The sequence below is a fragment of the Rattus rattus genome, chromosome 5 (genome assembly GCF_011064425.1).
Source record: "Rattus rattus isolate New Zealand chromosome 5, Rrattus_CSIRO_v1, whole genome shotgun sequence".
Classification (NCBI taxonomy): domain Eukaryota; kingdom Metazoa; phylum Chordata; class Mammalia; order Rodentia; family Muridae; genus Rattus; species Rattus rattus.
In genome coordinates this window covers 29,917,234-29,940,519 of record NC_046158.1, presented here as the reverse complement: position 1 = coordinate 29,940,519, position 23,286 = coordinate 29,917,234, and the positions used below count along the sequence as shown (strand labels likewise).

The 23,286-nt window shown below is 40.4% G+C and overlaps 1 protein-coding gene across 1 annotated transcript in view; it reads left to right on the top strand.

Annotated features, from left to right (window-relative positions):
• The window catches only part of Neb (nebulin), a 188,264-nt gene extending 170,954 nt beyond the window's left edge, over window positions 1-17,310 (top strand). Inside the window, exons 148-159 of the mRNA XM_032903283.1 lie at window positions 950-1,042; window positions 1,489-1,581; window positions 5,841-5,933; window positions 7,537-7,629; window positions 7,937-8,029; window positions 8,361-8,453; window positions 9,397-9,504; window positions 9,838-10,021; window positions 10,268-10,360; window positions 11,323-11,475; window positions 12,019-12,125; window positions 16,525-17,310. Coding sequence (XP_032759174.1) covers window positions 950-1,042; window positions 1,489-1,581; window positions 5,841-5,933; window positions 7,537-7,629; window positions 7,937-8,029; window positions 8,361-8,453; window positions 9,397-9,504; window positions 9,838-10,021; window positions 10,268-10,360; window positions 11,323-11,475; window positions 12,019-12,125; window positions 16,525-16,698 — 1,377 coding nt within the window. The 3' untranslated portion in view covers window positions 16,699-17,310. The remainder of the gene's footprint in view (window positions 1-949; window positions 1,043-1,488; window positions 1,582-5,840; window positions 5,934-7,536; window positions 7,630-7,936; window positions 8,030-8,360; window positions 8,454-9,396; window positions 9,505-9,837; window positions 10,022-10,267; window positions 10,361-11,322; window positions 11,476-12,018; window positions 12,126-16,524) is intronic.
• The last annotated feature ends 5,976 nt before the right edge of the window (window positions 17,311-23,286 follow it).

The following is a 23,286-nucleotide window of genomic DNA, read 5'->3' as shown; positions in this document are numbered from 1 at the left end:
TAATTTAAAGTCTGTTGATGATACCGCTAAAAGAAAACATAGATTTAGGGCAGGGACGGAGGACACAGTTCAGTGGTGGAACATTTGCCTACCATGCACTAGGCCACCGAGATCAGTCCCAACAGTGCAAATAAAACACAAAAATAGACACAGGGAAAATAGACCAACCAACAAGCACTGGCTTTCTCAATCCTGTAATCATGGCTAAACATTTCAGAGAAACATGCCCTTCCCAAAATACAGAGTATGCCCGCTCATATCAATTGTCCCACTAGGGATGACCTAAGGCTTCCTTAGAGCTGGGAGTGACGGGTGCCTGTGGTCCCAGCACTCAGGAAGCTGAGGGAGGAGGAATCCTGGGAGGTTAACACAAGTCAGAGCTAAGTAGCCTAAGAGCTTGTCCCAAAAATAGTGATAGAAATAGAAGGTAAAATGCTAAGGATTATATCAGGAAATACACAAAATTCTCAATGACTCAGAAGAAGTGAGGATTCGCATCACGTGGTTAGAAAGTTGTAAAATAGACAGCATGTGCTTTGAGTACAACTATGTAGGCACACTTGGGCTCCAGACGTTAAGCCTGGGTGCCATGAAACCGTTACCTTGGGATTGCTTTGGTTTCATTTTTGTTTTGGAGGGGGTGGTTACTGGAAACTGAACCCAAGGCTTTGCAGGTGCTAGTCAAAAGGTTTTCTCACTGTTTATGAAATTTATTATCATAATGTAATGCATTTTAAGACTATACTAAGTATTGGCTGTGGGAAATGCCAATTTTAGTTTCCAGTTTTCTAGATGGCTACAAATATTTATGGACTCCTTCCCTCCGTCCCTGAGTTCGTTTTCCAATGGCAGCTTGCTGTCACGGATGCTCACCACAGCTGCCTCCCAGAGCTATAATCTGAAGTATTTGTGGTGACTCCGCTCTCTGGATCTTCTAATTATTCTGCAGGTTATGTACAAAGAAAACCTGGGGACAGGCATCCCAACCACCGTCACCCCAGAGATTGAGAGAGTCAAACGCAATCAAGAGAACTTTAGCTCGGTATTTACAGATACATGAAATAAATTCTTTCCCGTTTTAAAAAAAAAAACAAAAACTACCAGAATAACCTACCGTTCAAAGTAACAGCTTAACAGCTCTGTGTGTTTTATGTATCGTCCTCTGATGAAAACCACCTGACCTGGTCCAGAATAGCTACTTTTCCCATTGCTCTCTAACAGTTCCAGCAACTGACTGCTGTGAGCTAGACCTGAAACACGGTTAGCGGCATTAACAAGCTTCCTTGGGGTGCTTGAACCCTAGATCCCAGTGCTTCCTACTCTACCTTTCCCAGACATGGCGGTGTAAAGCTGACGTTGTGACTTTCAAAGCCTTATCCTGACTAAATACTGCTCTCTCAACGCCCCCTCCTCGCCCACCCACCCCACTCCCTTCCTCTGTCTCTGCTTGTTGTGAATGTTTTCTGGATACTTTCTTGTATCTCGCAGGTTTTGTACAAAGAAAGTTTGGGAAAAGGAACCCCTACAGCTATCACTCCAGAGATGGAGAGAGTGAAACGCAATCAAGAGAACTTTAGCTCGGTATTTCTTAGGGGCAAAAAATCCCGACCCCAATTCTTATTAAAATAACGGTCACATTAATGTCCTTAACAAACAAATGTAAAATTACTAAGTTCATATAATGAGGAATGATGCCAGTTTTTCTTCAGACTTCAACCCAAATCTAATGAAAGTTTTAATAATGGTGTGAAATTTTAACTGTTTTCTTTAAATCACTCCCATTAAAAACTATAATCCTCGGTTTCCTTCCCCCAGTCTAACTAGTATGGTAAAGGTCAAAAGTTAAATATAACATCCTTCCCCAAAGGTCAGTACTAATCAGAATTGAATTTTACTGTGGTGTGATTTTTTTTTTAATATTTGTAGCTTTTCCTAAGCAGTCATGATTCTTAAACATCTTCGTCTGAAAACAGACCAATTCATAGTAGCTCAGAAATATTTACTTACGTCAGGGAGTTTTGTTTGTATATGAAACATTACAGGTGAGCTTTCCCTTGGAATGTATTCACTGAAGTTGATATTTATGTAGTTTTAATGTTTACAAGGATTTATTTAATCTCCCCAAGTCCTCTTTTTTTGTTTTTTGTTTTGTTTTGTTCTGTTTTTTGTTTCAGTGTTGTCTCTAACTCATTATAGATAGTAACTTCTGTTAGCTTACATGCTTCCTGATAAAGCCCAATCCTCTATATTTGAGAAGGTATGTGTGTGCATTGATGTCACCACTGTAGTGTAGGGACAACTTAATGTACAAAGGCAGTCACAGTTGGTCTGTTTCTTAGTTTTACTTTGCTTCTTTGTAAGAACAGGAACTCGTGGTGATTTAGGATGAAATCTGAGATGGATTAAGATGGAAAGATGGACCCATGCTAATATTGACTGTTGGTTCTGTGCACGCAGATATTGTACAAAGAGAACCTGAGCAAGGGGACCCCCTTACCTGTCACTCCAGAGATGGAGAGAGTCAAGCGCAATCAAGAGAACTTTAGCTCGGTATTTCTTAGGGGCAAAAAATCCTGACCCCAATTCTTATTAAAATAACGGTCACATTAATGTCCTTAACAAACAAATGTAAAATTACTAAGTTCATATAATGAGGAATGATGCCAGTTTTACTTCAGACTTCAACCCAAATCTAATGAAAGTTTTAATAATGGTGTGAAATTTTAACTGTTTTCTTTAAATCACTCCCATTAAAAACTATAATCCTCGGTTTCCTTCCCCCAGTCTAACTAGTATAGTAAAGGTCAAAAGTTAAATCTAACATCCTTCCCCAAAGGTCAGTACTAATCAGAATTGAATTTTACTGTGGCGTGATATTTTTTAAATATTTGTAGCTTTTCCTAAGCAGTCATGATTCTTAAACATCTTCGTTTGAAAACAGACCAATTCATAGTAGCTCAGAAATATTTACTTACATCAGGGAGTTTTGTTTGTATATGAAACAATACAGGTGAGCTTTCCCTTGGAATGTATTAAAGATCACTGAAGTTGATATTTATGTAGTTTTAATGTTTACAAGGATTTATTTAATCTCCCCAAGTCCTCTTTTTTTGTTTTTTTGTTTTGTTTTGTTTTGTTCTGTTTTTTGTTTCAGTGTTGTCTCTAACTCATTATAGATAGTAATTTCTGTTAGCTTACATGCTTCCTGATAAAGCCCAATCCTCTATATTTGAGAAGGTATGTGTGTTTGATGTCACCACTGTAGTGTAAGGGACAACCTGTACAAAGGCAGTCACAGTTGGTCTGTTTCTTAGTTTTACTTTGCTTCTGTAAAGAACAGGAACTCGTGGTGATTTAGGATGAAATCTGAGATGGATTAAGATGGAAAGATGGACCCATGCTAATATTGACTGTTGGTTCTGTGCACGCAGATATTGTACAAAGAGAACCTGAGCAAGGGGACCCCCTTACCTGTCACTCCAGAGATGGAGAGAGTCAAGCGCAATCAAGAGAACTTTAGCTCGGTATTTGCGAGAGAGTTCCTTTAACCCCATATTAAAAAGAATTCCGATAAAACAAAATTCTCACCATTTGTCCCTTTATAATAATTTAACAAATACTTGGGAAAAACACACACACACACACAAACAACCTCACCAACTGAATCCTTCTGCCTTGGATATTTTACTCACCATTTAATCTCAATGCTTTGTATTTTCTGAAGTACCCCCTAAACCTTCTTCATGTTAGACGTGTAGGCATATCTGTACTAACTTTATGTCTGTATGTGGTGTTGTGAATTGGACTCAAGGCCTTGCATGGGTTAGGCAAGGACTCTACTGCTTGGGCCCCTCCCTTAATACTTTGAATTGGTTCCTTTCCTTTTCAACTTTGTTAGCCTTGGTCCTTTTGAAATTAAATAACTTCCAAAGGACCCAAAACCCGGAGCTCGTATTTACTTGGAAATCTTTCAGTCTGATGTTTCTGGGCTAGTGCAACAACAAGACACTGACCAAAGGCTGTGTGGGAACGGCTCACCGGCTTGGATCATGGTGGGTGACTTTATCACAGGTCCCACCAGCATGGATAGTGAAGGAAAACACTTGGTATTGGAACCAAAAGCTTTGATAGTTGCTCTAAACGAGCCATTTTATGACGAGAAACCTATGCTTTCCACTTTGTTTTAAAGACAGGCTCAGACTGTGTAGTCCGGGGTGGTTTTAAATGTACCACTCTCCTGCCTCGGCCTCCCTAGTCCTCGTCCTAGGACCACAGGCAGGTTTGCTTTTTAAACATGCTAATTAAATCAGAACGAGCGTTACATTATTGTTTTATCGACTGATATTCCTTTAAAAAAAACTATCATAATAAATAACTTGGTATCCTTCCATACGAGGAACTTCTAGGCTTGAAATGGAAATTCACGTATCTTCTGAAAAGGTTGTCAGATCCACTGTTGGGGAGGAGCGTTGACCTGAAAGGCCCTTCATCTTGGTTGAGAACTTCCTAACCGTTAGCTCTCTCACACAGTCGAGCAGTAACTCCTTTCGAGTCCACTTTGTATTTTGTCCCTAATTTCTACTCACTAACAATGTCCCAATCTCCGTGAGTTTTCATTGTATGTTGACACGTCTTTTGGGGTGTTTACTGTGCTTTTCTATGAGCTCATCATTCCTATTTTTTGGGGAGAGGTATCGCTGTTTAAAATTATATTTTAGTCATTTCTATATTAGTGTATATTCTTGTATAGCTATTTGAAACTATTCTAATGGCCCTGGACAACTTTTTCTTTGTTAGAGTATGATTTGTGTCATTTACACAAGTTATACTAGACAGACAACATTGTCCAGTGGTGTACAGGCTTTCTAGGTACGATAGACAAGACTGTGTGGTAAATGTAGACTTTTAGATTTGATGACTTCTGTATACCTAACAAAGACCAAAGTTCTTACAAAGCTCAGACTCAGTCTGTAGTTCCTAAATAACTCTGGTATGCTGTCTCAACTTTTATGTCAAAAAAAGAACTATTTGCTCCTTCATAAAAGCTTGTCTTTTTTGTACTGAGCATGTCCATGGCCTTCCTGCAATCCTTCTGTCTTCCAGGTCGAAGCTTTTGGCATCTCCCCGTCTCTAACTCCTCTTCCTCCGTCCCCTCCCACAGCCAACTGCTCCCAGGAGAGGAAGGGTGACTGACAGCTTTCTGTTCTGCATGCTTTTCTTATCATACAGGTGCTATACAAAGAAAACCTGGGGACAGGAATTCCCATCCCCATCACTCCAGAGATGCAGAGAGTAAAACTCAATCAAGAAAACCTTAGCTCGGTATTTCGAAAGGAAAGGAGGGGGGTCAGACGCCATTTAACTGCAGAACCTCGTTATTAAACCCTCTTCCCTTCCTTTGCTTCTAACATCTCTTTGTTAAAGGATATCCTTTCTCGTTTTATGTTTTGATTTTTTTTATTTCACCTGATGCTTTTAAACATTGTTTTTAAAAAAGGAGTAACTATTCTAGTTTGTAGATAACAAAACCAAGTTCTAACCATCTCAAATCTATGCATTGCCTAGGAGGTACCATGCTCACAAAAAGGAGGGGGGTAACCCAGACAGCGTGGATGACTCTAATAGCCTTTCCTAGCTAGCAGTTTAGGTCCTTGCTTCTGTAGCTCACAGCTTCCCCGCCCAGTAACAGCCTCCTTAAATAGAACATGGTATCTTATCAGCATATAACTCCTGGCTCCTGTAATATTTTTATGCCAAAGAAGTTGACCTTACCCTTAAATTTTCACAGCAAATGAAATGTCACTTACCATTGTTTCTCTGATACTTTTTTTACCATACAGGTGCTATACAAAGAAAACATGGGCAAGGGAACCCCTTTACCTGTCACTCCAGAGATGGAGAGAGTCAAACACAATCAAGAAAATATTAGCTCGGTACTCTGACAAGGGGAAAAAAAATGACTTCTTTCGTGATTTTAAAACTACCTCAATGACTTAAAATAATTCCTATTAATCCTATTTTAAAAGGCGTCTTACATCTTGTCCATTTCTTGGCTACATTTATCCTTTGTTCCTACCTAGCCTTAACTTCATAACAGAATTGCCTTATTGCCTTTAAAAATCTAATATCGAGGTAACAGATTTTACTACAAAATATTCTTCTGCTCATCTCTCCTGTACCCAACTTCCTCTCTGCTGTACCCAAGGTCTCTTTGCATGCTTGAGAAATCGGGGCATTGGGGACCTTGATGGGTGAAATCAGAGATATAATGGGGGGGGGGCTTTCTTGGATGTTGAAATCTTTGATGACTCTGACTCGCCCCCACCAGATTTGACTTTTGTAGTACATATGATCAGTCTGCAGGGCTTTGCACGGGCTAAGGCATGTTCTTATATGGAACCAGACCCCCAGTCTTGCTATGACAGACGTGGGCAAAGAGATCTTGGGAAAATAGCTCCTGAGCCTAAGCCGTAGATAATGATGTCAACTTGATATGGTGTTTTCCCAACTGCATAAGTTACTGAAAAAGGAAAGTGTCAAGACTTTTTGTCTTAGTGGTCTTAATTTTGGTTTTGTCGTCTCTACGATGAAAGTCGGTGCTAACTGTAACAGTGTATTTCTTTCAAGCGTGTGCTCTCTGGTATTAATCTGTCAGTGGCTGGGGATAGAGTCTCTGGGGACTTTAGCTCTCAGTAACTGCTCAGCATTTACACTGCCTCAAAGTTTCTCCTGTTCCTCACAGTCATCTGAATGCTGGCTAAAGCAGGTGTCTGGGTCTGGCCCTTGTTCCCTATTTTGTCAGTAGCTGCAGTGTAGAGCAGAGAACGGACATTTCTAGTACATTCTCAGCTGATACTGACCAGCTATTCAAGGACTTAGAGACCTGCTGGGGGAGAATCCCTCCTTAGTGACATTTCCCAAATCTCCCAGATCACCTAGAAGGACACTGAGGAAGACGTTTGAGGTTGAGGGTTTATCATGACCCAGATCTATTGCTTTTACATGCTGGTAATGTAATTGCTGAAAACATCTCTCATGGCTGATAAGTGTGAAATATTTGGTGAATAAAATAAGCAGAACACAAAGGTAGAGGAGTAAGAGAAACACTTGCCTGGGGGTCTACAATTTTACTCCCTATGAGTGCCTGTGTTGCAAAAGTACCAGTTAGAGTGTTGTTGTATTGGGGCAACTTCAAAACACCAACAAACCGACATGGTAACTCCCAATTAGGTGATGTGTCATGGGACTGAGAGTCACATACTAGTGGTAAAATGATGGTAGGGCTTCCTCCTTTCTGTAACATCACAGCCCTCACAGGGCAAGGTTGTACTATAGAAGTGTGTGCCTTACTCTAACTGCAGTCAGCTTCTCCTTTGAAAACATAGATTGCTGTCTAACCTTAGCACCTAAATGACTTGGTACCCAGAGCCTCATCAAAAGTTAATGTACTATTCCATTTCTTCTTTTGGTAATTGTAACTCTTTTTTGTTGTTGTTGTGTCTCCTTTTGGATTTTCGGATCCACTGACTCATTTAGGTTTTGTACAAAGAAAATGTGGGTAAAGCCACCCCAACCCCTGTCACTCCAGAGATGCAGAGAGTCAAACGCAATCAAGAAAACATTAGCTCGGTATTGTCTTGAGAAATGAAAGTGCTTCTGATTTTACAAAGTAACTCTTGCAGTGTGGCCTGCTCTTAACCCCCATCCCTAGGTTAAAACCAAATAAAATGCCAGTTGTGCTTTCAGCTCCTCTAACCACCACACAACATTCATCATTGCCATTAACTAATTTGGCTTTTTTTCTTGAGAGCTGTTCTCACTCGTAGTCATAGGTTACACCTAATACTTTCCTCTCCCTCCTGCAACTGTATTTGTATTTAATAGTGAATATTGCCTCCTCGTGAGTGACTTGTAGGTCCACCTTTGTTTCTAACAGGTGCTATACAAAGAGAACCTGGGGAAAGCAACCCCCACACCCTTCACTCCTGAGATGGAAAGAGTCAAACGCAATCAAGAAAACTTTAGCTCGGTATTTGAGAGCAAAAATAAACCATTAAAATTCTAACAAGCCTGATCATCATGGCTACACCACTAATTCTTCTCACAGCATTTCCAAGACTTGATACCTTTTCAAACTCTTCCTTGGCCACTTAAAAACAACCACCCACCCTTGCTAGTTCGCACTGAGTTCAAGTCTTATCTCTTGCTTTCTACTGTAACAATTTCATGGCTTTCTCCTCCTGAAGTGTTTCTTATACTGTGTGACCTAATTGGGCCATAATGATAGCTGGATGATGACTTCTCAGAACTGTTTTCTTCCTCTGCTTTCTGATGTTGGGATACTCTCTTGGCTCTCCTAGGTATTGTACAAAGAGAACATGAGAAAAGCAACACCAACACCTGTCACTCCAGACATGGAGAGAGCCAAACGCAACCAAGAAAATATTAGCTCGGTATTTCCCAATTAAATAGAACAGTGGAAGACCTTGGAATTAACATTTTAACATCATGAAAACATGCCTTTCTCACTCAACTGAAAAACACACTAAAATTTAAAAACACTGGATAACGTAACATCTTGGAAGACTTTTTTTTAACATCATAAAAATGTGCACTTCTTTCACTGAAAATGTACACTAAAATTAACACAGCTCTGCTTTTTCCATTTCAAATTGTACTAAACATATAATAATCACCTATAGTCTTATTTCTCTTACATTTGACTCTAAGAGGGTTTTTCATAACCAGCTATAACAAATTGACCCCTAACATCTTCTACCTTCTGTTGTTATTTCTAAGGTACTTTATGAAAAGGGTAATACTCTGAAATTTGTCTTCACTTTGATATTCTTGTGTCTGGAAGACCCTGATTTTTTGATTTTAGTATATTGGTTTATGTAATCTGGGCATTATCTAAGAAAAATGGTCAGTATCAGATCTAGTGTAAAAATGACATCAAGCATTCTGGTGCTGTATTGCAATTCCTAGTAAATTCAAGAGGGCACTTTCTTCCTCTCTTTCAGACTTACACCGTGCCCTTTGTCTTTGACAATGAAGCATTTTCATTTGCAAAGTCAAAACAAGTCTTGTGTCTTCTGATGCAAGTCTAGCCAGCTCCTTGAGCTGGTCTGGAACACTTGGTCCAAAGACCTGGCTACTGTCTTTTGACTTAAATTAACCTCACCAGCTTCTTTCATTTGAATCTGTTAAAGTCTTTGAGCTTGGGGTTGGGGATTTAGCTCAGTGGTAGAGCGCTTGCCTGGCAAGCGCAAGGCCCTGGGTTCGATCCCCAGCTCCGGGAAAAAAAAAAGAAAGAAAGAAAGAAAAAGAAATTCTTTGAGCTTAAGAATTAGAACAAGGCTATGCCATGCACTCATGCATGTCTCTCCTCCATAGGTTCTTTACTCTGATAGCTTCCGGAAACAAATACAAGGTAAAGCTGCCTATGTGCTAGATACACCAGAGATGAGGCGGGTTAGGGAAACCCAACGGCACATCTCAACAGTAAGTCGAGAACTCTTGCCTAAATATGTATTTTATTGGTGTACCTATGTGTCTGTGTACATGTGTATGGTGTGTGTGCAATGCAATGTGTATATGAGTGGCCAGAAGAATGGTATCAAACTTCCTGGAACTGGAGTTACATGTGTTCATGAACTACCTCATGTGAACTGGGAACTCAACGCAGATCCTCTGTGAGAAAGTGTGCTGCTCTTAACCGTTGAGCCCTTTCTCCAGCCACAGAACTCTTTATGATTGGCTGGCCAGCCTGCTGAAATATATTCAAACAGTGATGGTCACGCTACCATATTTTCATGAAGTGAACTCGTATTTCAGGTGAAATATCATGAAGACTTTGAGAAACACAAAGGCTGTTTCACACCGGTGGTGACAGACCCTATCACTGAACGAGTAAAGAAAAACACACAGGACTTCAGTGACATTAACTACCGAGGTATTCAGAGAAAAGTGGTGGAAATAGAACAGAAGCGGAATGACCAGGATCAAGATACCATTACAGGTAACTGGGAACAAGGTGACCGAATACCAAATGGAAGACAAAGGACCCAAATCTGAGAACAAAGGCCCCATTAGCCAGTTGGCCGAGTTGAGCTCTGAGAAGTATCTCCTGTCATCTTGGTTCTGAGAAGACCAGAACCTAAGCTGAGTAGGAGTAGCCCAGCCCTCCTGTGATTGCCGACACTCTTGTTCTCAAGATGCAGATAAATGCTAGAACATTTGTTATGAACACTGCCTTTCCTTTCAGGCCTGCGTGTCTGGCGGACTAACCCTGGTTCAGTTTTTGACTATGACCCGGCAGAAGATAACATCCAGTCCCGAAGTTTGCACATGGTCAATGGTACGCACGCCCACGGCTGTCTAGTTGACTAGAGCCAATGTCCCTTCCCTCCAGGGTCCTGCATCTTCTGAGCTGGCTCATTGACTAGTGGGCCAAACTGAGCATTGATTGGCTTGAGGAAAGATTTTGACAAACTTTTATTTCATGACTCCTTCAGAGGAGTCTCTATATTCTTCTTCTAACGAAAACGTTAGTCTTTGTTAGAGAAAAAAAAAATGCACGGGCAAAGAGAACATACATGTTCATCCGGAACGTTATGAACTATTTGTGTTAGGGAATATTCATACTGTCTGCTCATGTAGAAAATAAACCGATGGGCCAGACGTTATTGTATACTCCTTCAATCCCAGTATTCAGGAGGCAGAGGCAAACAGATCTCTTTGACTCCAGCTTGTTCTACACATTGAGTTCCATGCCAGCCAGGGATATATGGTGAGACTTCTTTTTTTAAAACAGCAAAGTTTCATGCCGTGCTGTTCCTTATAAAGAAAGCTGTGCTGGTCTGTAAACACTTACACTGTAGTCTATGGCTAGAGACCAGCAGTAACTTCTGGTTCTACCCTGACATGTACACAATTTAAGGTTGTGCCCATAAGACCATGGAACATAGGAAAGGAACCTTCATCCATCTGGAAATGAGGGAGGCCTTTCTGGAGAAACCAAAAAATGAAGTGTGAATATGACTGCTCTCTCTGCTCACTGAAGTGAGCCAGGAAAGGGGTGTGGTGGCAGAAGGCCCAGAGTTAAAGACAGATAACTTGAATGTGATACCTCTTCGAGCCACTCAGGCCACCTTTAGCCATTTAAATTCTCTCCCACAAGAACAACAACCGTACACTAGAGGAACTGTACGTCAGCCATAGGGAGCTACTTAGAACGATGCTTGATAAAACGAAACAAAACGAAACCGCAATGGAGGAATCACTCCCACAGAAATCTTATCTTTGCCATGTGTCTCCCAGTCCAAGCTCAGCGCCGGAGCCGGGACCAGTCCAGATCTGCCAGTGCACTGAGCATCAGTGGGGGCGAGGAGAAGTCTGAGCACTCGGAGGCCGCCGACCAGCGCCTTTCCACATACAGTGACGGAGGTGCCTTCTTCTCTGCAACCTCGACAGGTATAAGGAGACTTTCCCAGATGGGCATGGTCACGCACACCTGTAATCTACCATTCGGGAGGCTCTCAAACCTGAGGCTAGCCTATGCTACGTGGAGACTTTGTTTCAAACAAGCACAACAACAAAAACCATGAAACGAATGGTACTAACAGTCAGAAGGTCGGCTCATTAAAAATGAATGGTACTGGGCTGGAGAGATGGCTCAGCGGTTAAGAGCACTGACTGCTCTTCCAGAGGTCCTGAGTTCAAATCCCAGCAACCACATGGTGGCTCACAACCATCTGTAATAAAGTTAAAAAATGAATGATACTAACAGTCAGAAGGTCAGTTCATTGATTGTTCTAAGCAATGTTTAAAATTTAAAAGTTACTACTTCCCTGAGGAAAAAAAACTAGAATTATGGAGTTGCATGTTTAATGACCTTCATAATTTTACTAGCTCATCTCTCCACAGGAGTCACTGAGAAAAAGACACTGCTTGGCTGGTAAGCACAGACGAGCTGTCTACCACATGCCTTTACGACCTTCTTTTTCTTCCTTGCAGCTTACAAACACGTGAAAACCACCGAGCTCCCACAGCAGCGATCATCCTCGGTTGCCACCCAGCAGACAACACTGTCTTCCATCCCATCACACCCATCTACTGCCGGAGTAAGTAAAGAGTAATGGGCGCAAATTACTAGACTTGTGTGGTTTGTTTTTAATTCAGATTATAGTATGTATAAATGCAGATCAGTATATAAATATGCCCTGCCAGGTCCGTATGTATGTATGTACATATGTACGTGTGTATATGCATATGCATACACACACATGTATGTGGCTATTTGGTATTAGATAGCCAATTAAAGGGCTCATTCCAGGCTAATTCTTCTCTCATCAGTTACCTACAGCTCTTCATCTAGGGGTATAGCCTTATGCTGTCATTGTTCAGTCTTGTTCAGGTAGTCATATGCTGAGATTTCATGGGTATAGCTTCCCTGTCCTATATATTAGGCACCATCTTGTCTGTAGTAGTCCTGGTCCTGTCGCTTCTTTGAAGGGGGATAAGAGCTATACTCATCTTCAGGTATGAAGGTAAATGTTTAGAATGCAGTTAGAGATTCCCTGGATTAGGGAAGGGTCAGTACTGGGTCTTCCTCTAGCTTCCATTGGGTAGATGGCTAGGTACAACTACTCTCCATTGAGCTGGCCTTAAGTTCAGTTAGATAGCTGTTGGGTGTGGCTGAGATAAAAGTGCTGTTACTGCCTTTTAGGGGTATCTTGCTGTGCTGGTCATTGTTGTGATTTCATAAGCATCGCAGCTGGGTCGGATTGTTGCTTTTCCTCCCTTGGCAGCTTGAATAGCACTTTCAGATGTTATGAGAGCTAGAAAGGGACTCTGAGGTCAGATCCAGCTGGATTTCCCTATGCCCTGTATCTGAAGTGGATGTGTCTTCAGCAACAGAAACTCAGCCCTACTAGGAAGCAACAAAGGCAACAGGAATAGCCTATATGGTTTTGGGGATCTCTTGGCCCCCTCTACTGACAACTCCAAAGGAGGTCTTTCATTCCTAATACTGGAGGATTTTTTCCTTGGGGGTAGCATTGCTATTTCAGTGAAGTCATCAATAAAGAAATATATTTAATTTTTATAGTATATATATTTATATATGTAATTTTAGGTAAACATAAAATGATTCCCCATGTTTTCTTTCAAACATTCTCGGTCCTTTTTATCCCTCCTCTTCTTTCCTCAGCTAAAGCCCTCCCCTTGATTTCCCCATTCACAGTACCTGTGCCCGGCTGTTATCTCCACCTCCAATCCATGTTCCTCTTCACTTCCCTGGTATCTACAGTTACTCCAGCTTACACATTCATTCATTCACACACACACAACTTGGAGCTAGGATCTAGGATAATATGTAGTCCAACCATTTCCCTGCAGGTTTTCTTTTTGAGCTGAACAGTGTTCTATTGTGTGTAGGTACATTCTCCTTATCCTTTCATCAGCTGAATGGCATTAAGTCTTTGCAGGTCCTAGCTACTGTTGAGTAAAGCAGCAGTAACTATGGCTGAGCAAGTGTCTGGAGAGGAGGGTCATCAATGCTTTGGGCACATGCCAACCCGTGGACTAAGTGGCTCGCACGGGAGCTCTACTTCATATCTCTTTAGATTCCCCACGCGGATTTCAAGAGTGGCTGCATCCATTTATGGTACCACGAACAATGAGGGTTCTTCTTTTCCCACACCCTCACCAGCATTTGCCAATTGTCTTCTTGATCTTAGCCATTGTGATTGGTGTACAATGAAGTCTCTAAGATGTTTTAATTTACATTTTCCTAATTGCTAAGGATGTTCAATACTTTGAGATAGTTCCTAGCCATTTTTATTTCTCCTGAGATGTTTCTGTTCAGAGCCACAGCACCATTTTTAAAATTCTATTGTTGGTTTTAACCGGTGTGTTTGGTTTTTGAGTTCTTTATGTATTTTGGATATCAACCTTCTCTCATAAGTATAGCTGGCTAAGATTCCTCTACACTTGGATATTTCATTTTCTGCACTGAATTTTTTCTTAGTTTTCTGAGGTCCCACTTGTCAATTGTTGGCCTTTATTGCTAGGCAAATTGATCTTACTCAGAAGAGTCTTTTCCTATGTCTACATCTTGAAGAGTACTGCCTACTTTTCTTCTAGCAGTTTCAATATTTCAGATTTTATATTAAGGTCTTTGATCCATTTGGAGTTTATTTTTGTGCTAAGTAAGACAAGCCTAATTTCGCTCTTTTACGTGTGGACAGTGTTCCCAGCACCATTTATTGAAGATACTGTTTTCTTCAATGCCTGTTTTTTGGTACTTTGGTCAAATACCAGATGGCTGAAGTTATGTGGACTTGTTTACTATTTTGTTTCACTGAGCTGCGTGTTTGTCCTTGTTCCAGAACAATACTGGTTTTATCATTACAGCTCTGTAATAGATCTTGAAATCTAATGGCAATTCCTCCAACCTGTTCTTTTGAGTTGCTTTGGCTACCCAGGGTCCTTTGTGGCTCCACGTGAAATTTCTAGTGATTGTGGTTGGGACTGCATTGAAGCTGTAAGCAGCATTTGGTAGGCCAATCATTTTCACAGTACTAACCCTACACTCCATGACCATGGGAAGTCTTTCCGTTTTGTAGTGTCTTTCTCAGTCTTCTTCAGTGACTTCAGTTTTCCTAGTCAAGGCTTTTTCCTTCCTTGCTTAAGTTTATTCCAAGATATTTCTCTTGAGATTATTGTGAATAGGAATGCTTGTATGATCTTTCTCAACATACTTGCTATTGTTGGCTACTGAGTTTTCTGAGTCAATTGTGTCCTGGTACTTTACTGAAAGTGTTGATTATTTCTAGAAGTTTTCTGGAAGTTTTGGGATCTGTGTGTAATAGCTGCAAATAAATATGATTTGACTCCTTTTCCAACTTGAATTCCTTATCTTATAGCTATAGCTAGCGTTTCAAGGCTGTGGTTTTGCCAAACACTGCCTTTGTTGTATTGAGGCATATATTCCCTCCAGACACACACACTAAGACTTGTATAATGAAGATATTGGATTCTATCAAAATTTTTCTATATTCATTAAGATATGCATATAATTTTATCTGAAAGTCTATTCATTACACTTACTGACTTACATATCATCCTTGCATCTCTGGGATAAAGTCAACTTGATCATGGTCATCTTTTTGATGTGTGCCTGTACTTGATTTGTAGGTATTGTATTAAAGATTTCTGCCTCCATACTCTATTGGCCTGTAATTTATGTTGTTTCATCTTTACCTAGTTTGGGTATTAAGAGTGATACTGTCTGCATAGAAGAAGTTTGGAAGTGCCTTGTTTCTAATATAGCTAGTTTAAAGATTGTCTATAGATCTCTGAAAATTTGGTAGAATTCTTTGCTATTAAATATCTGGTCCTGTCCTTTATTAGTTGAAAGGCTTTTTATGATGGTTTCAATCTCATTTGTTATGGGTCTGTTCAAGATTGTGTTTTCTCCTTTTCATCTAACTTTGGTGTTCTTTTAGATCTTCTAACTTTAATGGAGAATAGATTTTTAAAATACATTCCCTTATAAAGCACAATTTCTTTGGTGTCTGTTCTATTTCCCTTGTTTATCTCTGATACTGTTCATTTGAGTCATTTTTGTCTTGGCAAGTTGGGCCAAAAATCTGTTGGTTTTATCTCAAGAATCATCTCTTACATTCATTCTTTTTCTGTGCTTCTCTCCTATTAATTATTGCTTTCATTTTTGTTTGGCTTATTGTTGCTTGAGTATCATAAAATCATTTACTTATGCTCTGGTTTTACTTAAAAATATTTTTCTTGCAATATACTTTGATCATATACTTTCCCCATCCCTAACTACTCCCAGGGCCTCCCCACACACCTTTGTTCTTACAACTGATTTTAATGTGCCCCACAAGTTTTGTTGTCATTTTAATTTCAAGATTTTCCTTTTCTTTGACCCTATCATTCACTAATGTTTATTAATCTACATTGAATTGGTATAATTACTAGGTTTTCTGTTGATTTTAAGATCCATTACATTGTGGTCAGAAAAAAATGATTTTGTTTCAATTGTTCTGAATTTGGTTAACATTTGGTTTTTGTCTCAATATGCAGTCTATTTTAGAGAAACATCTATGGGCTGCTGAGGAGAATGTATATTCTTTAGTATTAGTTTAAAGTATTCTGTTGATATCAGGCCTGGTTGATGTGTCATTCAATTCAGAATTCATTTATTAATGAATTAATTTCACTTGAGAGTGAAATATCTTTTCCAGTTCCACTTGACTGTTCACATAGAGAACTCCTTTGGGAAAGTCTATTGATAGCCTTAGCATCCTAAATACTTTGGTTGAGTCGGAGGCCTTTATATATTCCAGTTATTAAACCCACCAGTAAATGACTTGCGGATATTTTATAGGTGTCTTTGTAGTAGTTGTTTTGGTGGTAGCTGCACATTGTTTTTTATGGAAAAAGTCATGCACTCTTACAATATATGGTACTTTCCTTTTTCCTCATCCCCATGAATAGAAAATCTTCCGTGCCATATACGACTATATGGCTGCCGATGCGGACGAAGTGTCCTTTAAAGATGGAGATGCTATAGTGAATGCTCAGGCGATTGATGAAGGCTGGATGTATGGCACTGTGCAGAGGACCGGCAGGACCGGCATGCTCCCTGCCAACTATGTGGAAGCTATTTAAGCACTTCAAGATCTCCATCAGTCTGCAGTGTCTGCACCTCTGCAGGCAACATCTCAGTGGAGACTCCAATGTACCCAGGGCCCTCAAGCTCTCTAATGTTTTCACCTGTATCAGAATCACTTCATGGTTTCTCTTCTATGGAAACCACAGTTATTCTCCATGGAACCCAACATTAATTCAGTTCTTGAACTAGACTTACAGCTTTTTTTTTTTTTCTGGATTGATACATGAAACTAGAGACAGTAAACATGTAAAAGCTTATTTCCAAAAGAAGCTTTTACATCATGAAATCTCAGTTTTAAAGTAAGCTGAAATTCACAATAGAATTTTTAAACGCTTCTGTAGTATAATGTAACCAAACCAGTCCTTCCCAATTATAAAATCGTTGACCTTATTCTGAACATCCAAACAGTAAAAGAAAAACAGAAGGGAGAGCCACCTTTCTCTTGTTTGCTAAGTGCAAAAGCTTGTGTTTCTAATTTCATTTCTGTAAGCTATAAGGATGACAGTGAATATAAAATGTTGAGAAACTAGAAACTAATAAAACCTATAGTACCGAAATAAACTGTACACGGGCTAAACTTTAATAAAGTCTGAGTTTAAGTTACCTAACAGTGAGTTGGTGTTCTTTGTGCGATCCCCAGCATCCACATGGCAGCTCACAACCATTTGTTACTGGGGCCCCAAAGATCACACACACTTGGTACACACATACACATGGGCAAAACACCTATGTGCATAGAAAATAAAATTTAACCCAACTCTCCCATCAAGTTATCTAAGTTTTTTTTTTTAATGCACTGATAAAAATGAAGAGCAGACATTCTTAAGATGATCCACTTTACATATATTTTGGCTTCTGTTTCTTAATTCTTTTGGCTAACCTGTCTCTTGATTAGAGAATCGAAGCAATCCCAACTTTTTGTTGGCATTAATCCAGACTTAGTTCAGCAAACTTTCCTTGATAGCGTTGGGGAGACCTGTGGGAAGCAATCTTAACTTGAAGGATTCCTGCCACCTGAATCCAAAAGGTTGACGATACGGGCAAAACTTGTGTGAAGGGACAAGAGGTTTCCACTGTCTTTCTAGAAAACCAGCAATGAACACCTAACCATTTGTTTATAAACTATCCTTGTGAAAGATCTATAGACTGCTCCATAACATAACTACATCAACACTGCTATGTGAGCAGGGTCTTTAGTTGTTTTTTGTTTTGTTTTGTTTTATTTTGTTTTGTTTTGGGCAATGTTGGAGATCAAACCAAGGGGCTTGGGTATGCTAGGCAGGTGTCACCTTTTCCTCACATTCCTATATATGATTCTCTGAGACTTAAGGGGTTGAGTACTCTAGCAAAAATCACCCATTTGTAAATGGGGGGAAAACACCTGTATGTCAGACACTGAAAGTCATATTAATGAGAAGTCCCAAGAAAAGGCATACTATACCTATGTTGATTTTTCCATTACTACAACAAAACTGCTAAATAACTTAATACTTCCAGAGTCAACAGTTTTGTGAAGATTTCAGTCCAATTAGTCCAGTAAAAGAACACGATGGATTCTAATCTTAGTGACTATAAAGCCAAAATGAACACAAGCAGCAAAAGAATAGAGATTACCCACAAGCAAGGCCCTGCATGGGAATCTTTCCTGTGTTCTTTCCCCCAACAAAAGAAGGTTAAGGAATTTATCAAGGAGGCTATCTTCATTTGCTGCCTATTGTGATAAAATATTCTGACCAAAAGCTACCCGGGGAGCGAAAGGAGGTTATTTATCTTACATTTCCATGTCACTGAGAGAATCCAAGGCAGGGCAGAGGCCATAGAAGAATGCGGCCTAATGGTTTGCTCCTCATGCCTTATTCCCCCTGCCAGGAGTCGCAATACCCCTATTGAGCTAGATCCTCCCACCTCAACCATGAACTAAGGTGTCCCACAAATTGCTCTGCAGGCAAGCTGATATAGGCAATCCCTCTTCCCAAGTGACTCTTACTGAATCGAAAAGCCAAGAGACCAAAAAGCACCCTAACCAGAACAAAGGCCTATGTTTATTCTTAAAAGGCTTTGGAGAGGGTACATTCCTGGGCATACCCAGTTTGCACAATAGTGTTAGCCCAAAATAAGAGCATCATAAAGGTACATCAGCACAGGACTCTACCCTTTTCAGCTGTTCTGCTAGTCACTAACAAGTCCCATTACCTTAAAAACCATGATAAGAGCATATGACGAAAGAGGCTATTTTGTCAGATAGTTGGTGTCTTAGGGTTTTACTGCTGTGAACAGACACCATGACCAAGACAACTCTTATAAGGACATTTAATCGGAGCTGGCTTACAGGTTCAGAGGTTCAATCCATTATCACAGAGGCAGGAGCATGACAGCATCCAGGCAGGCATGGTGCAGGAGGAGCTGAGAGTTCTACATCTTCATCTGAGAATAGTGAGGCTAGGATGAGGGTCTTAAAGCCCACACCCACAGTGACACACCTACTCTAACAGGGCCACACCTTCTAACAGTGCCACTCCCTGGGTGGAGAATATTTGAACCATCACAGTTGGAAATAAAAAAAGACCAGAGTACCATAGTCCTTTATGCCTCCAGCCCCATCATCCACCAAAATCACCAGGGAAACTAAGCCTTAGTAAAGGTCTAGTAAGGTCTTATTAGAAAGCATTCTAGACCCAAACCCTAGCAAATGCCTGAATCTTCCAATGATTCTCTATCACCTTAGTTTCCAAGCTTCATCTCCACTAAGTGAAAATCCGAGTTAAAGTAAGCATTAATCACATTATGCAATGTTCCTCTGGGTCAACTATGATAACTTAATATAGAGATTATCATGGGCCAGGAAGCCCTGTCAATCAACTGAGAAAAAAAAAGCAATAGCTGGATCTATGGGAACAAAAGCAGAATTATTAACATTCTGGAGTAGGAGGAAGGGAAAGGTCATAGGACACTCCTGGGATTGCCACAGTTGCAGGAGATTTGGGACAATAGAGTATACAGGAAGAGGAAGCAAGCCATAATGCAGTTCCCATGAGGTTGTTGTACGTGCTGGATGGTATTCCTAGACTCCTGTAACCATCACCAGCTCACTTACACTTAGGTACATGTGTACTCACTCACTGGCTCCTACTTGGGGCGAGCAGATATTGGGAAACTCAGCAGCTATCATTAAATTCTGGCAATACCTAAAGTATCTGCTACACATTCAGTACAATGAGCTGAGCATTTCTATATGTCTTAGTCATATTTATCAGCTGCTAATATAAACAAATCTAATTTTAGATTTTCCTTAAAGCCTTAAAAATTTGCAATGTATATACAGAAGTAGAGAACCCTCCTCTATCCGCTATCCTCAAAAATGTTTAATCTTGCTGGTTTGCTTCCCAGCCAACCAGTTCACTCCTCCCATAACTTCAAGTAAATCTAGCTAGTGAGATTTCACAATAATCCCACAGAGGATTCCTAACATTAACCACATCCTAGAAACTGACACCCTTTCCCTTTCACCCATCACAACTTTCACGCAATCCCCACCTTGGGGCTTCCCCTCCCCACATCTGCTTATTCTATTTCCCAGTATAGTGGGAGCATCCCGAGTCATCTCCACTACAAGCAGGACTACCAAGCTGCAGAGGACCTCAAGACCACTTATTTCACCTTTATTGTATAAAGAGGAAAAAATTAACTCATGCTTAAATGTTCTGGATTATATCATGCCCCGCCCTGCTTCATTCATGTTTAGATGAGTTTAGCAAAATAGGTCTGCTGTCCTTTCAAGGGAAGTAAATGTGGGCAAAAAGGCACACCAAAAGAGATACTAAAGACAAAGATTTGAGTGATGATTCTGTAAGCCGCTCCCCTCCAAACCCTGCTCTGCTAGGACATGACCAGAAAGCATGGAAAGAGGCCCAGAACTTGATCAGTGCTGTTAGCTTGCTTTCTGTGATCCTTGCCATTGACCTCAGCAACTTGAAGCCAAGTCAGGAACTCAAGGTAGGAAGAAGCAAGAATTAAGTTGAAGGCCACGGTGGAAAGCTCCTTACTTGGTTTGACCCCTATGGCTTGTTTGGCCTGTCCTCCTATTATACACCCCAGGAGCATCTGGGCTGGTCCCTCCCATACCAATTAAGAAAAAAAAAAAAAAAAAAAGTTGGGCTGGAGAGACGGCTCAGTGGTTAAGAGCACTGACTGCTCTTCCAGAGGTCCTGAGTTCAATTCCCAGCAACCACATGGTGGCTCACAACCATCTGTAAGGAGATCTGATGCCTTCTTCTGGTGTGTCTAAAGATTAACAGTATACTCACAGAGTATTTCTTTAAAAAAAGAAAAGAAAGAAAATAACTGGAACTTGTCTACAGGCCCATCTGACACAGGCATGCTCAGCTGAGGTTCCCTCTTTTCAAATGGTTCATTTGTGACAAGCTAAGAAAAACTACAGCCCAACTGAATCCTTGTCAGTCTGACACACACAACCATCACTGTTTAACTATAACCCTTCCTTATACCCAAATCTCAGGTCAATAGGCAAATCAAAAAAAAACAAAAAAAAGAAAAACAACCCCAGTCCATCATGTTTTTTTGTAATTTTAGGCTGGCTTCACTTCACACCTACAACAGTTCTGGACTCTCCAATTTACAAGTGTCTTTAGCTTCAATCTCTTCAATCTCTTAGCTTCCACGCTAGTTGAATGTGGGATTTACTCAACTGAGAGCTTGAGATGACTCCTTGGTGCCCTCAGGACCACAACTAGTTGCTGAACACAAGAAAATACTTAACCATATTTCACCTCAGTGATGCTGGCCTTCACTGAGTTCTCAACCCCAGCTAGACAACATCAATTCTCAGTAAAATCAATGGTTCTAGTCTCTGGAGTTCTAAAGCATTACAGAGTCTTCAGTCTTAACTGATCTGAAGACAGATTCTTAATATAAAACACTACTCAAGGGGTTGGGGATTTAGCTCAGCGGTAGAGCGCTTGCCTAGTGAGTGCAAGGCCCTGGGTTGGGTCCCCAGCTCCAAAAAAAAAAAAAAAAAAAAAAAAAAAAAAAAAAAAAAAAAACACTACTCAAATGAATGAGTACTTGAGGGTCTCAAATTTCCTTCTGAAACCTCACCAAAAAAAGGCGCAATCACCTGCATTTCTGTGAGCATTCCTGTCTTCTAAGTGTCCACACAACAATCAATGGCTTTCCCATTCAATACTTCCAAACATGTTATGGGAAAACATGTCCAGGTCTGTCGCAGCAATATCCCAAGCTTCTATTACCAATTTCTGTTCTGGTCAGAGTTTTTAAATCTGGTACAGGGTTTCTCTATGTAGCTCTCTAGCTGTCCTTGAACTTAAAAGAGATCCCCCGTCTCTGCCTCCCAAGTGCTGGGAGATTAAAGGGGTGCCAGTGCCATAACCCCTGGCTTTGTTGGGGGGTGGGGGATATTCATTGTGATTTAGTCAGCTTACATGCAGTGATGATCTGAATAAGGTGTCCCATAAAGCTTGTGGGTATCTGAATATCCTGTTGGCTGTTTGGGAAGGAGGGAAGGATTAGGAAGTGTTTCATTGGTGGTAGAGCACTGAGGGAAAGTCTTAAGGTTTCGCAAAAAGCTTCCCCCTGTCCCCAGCGATATTTAGACAGATCAGGATGTGAGTTCTCAGTTGCTGGTCCAGTGCCATGCCTCTTTCAAACAAGTCCCCCACCATGATGAATATCAATCCCTCTACAATTGTAGGCTTCAATTAAGCCTTTATAAGTTACCTTGGTTACAGTATTTTATCACAGCAATAGAAACATAACTAATACATACTGCTCACAGTCCATCACTGAGGAAAATCAGGGTATGAACTCAAGCAGAACAGGACTTGGAGACAGGAATGGAGCAGGGACCATGGAGAAACTCTGGTTCAACCAGCCCGTCTTTCATACAATCTGGGACTAACTGTCCAAGGGTGGCACCATCCACAGAAGGCTGGTCTCTCCCACCTCAATCATTAACCAGGAAATGCCCCCAGAAACCTGTCTACAGACCAAACCAAACTGATATAGTCTCTGAATAGAGGTTACTGCTTTCCAAATGATCATAGTTCAAATGACCCTAGTTTTGTGCCTACAAACACTGGAACATAAATAATGCAGAATTTTATAACATATTATTTAATAACTATGAATTTAGAAACCTATGAAACAGAACAGAACAAACCAGGAACTTTACATAGCAACCCAGGAAAATGGGAGGGTGAGGGGGTGATTTTTTTGTTGCCATGCCATAATGCTTGTAAATATTGGTACTGAATCTTGTTATTCTTACTTCCTTCAGGTCTCAATAATACAAACCAGATATCAAAATCAAGAAACAAAAACAAGCACCAGAAATTAGTTTTATACTTTTATTTTAAATAAAAGTACATTTAAAAATAATCAGTCTCAAATGGCAAATTATTACAGCCAACTCCCAACTACTCATGAGAAATTTTACTATGAAGCAAAGATTCTCAACAATCATGTGCCTGACACACTAAGAGTAGGACTGCCCGTTCCCAAGACTGCTAATAACACAGCCCCTTAGAATGGTGCCCTTATTTCTCTGC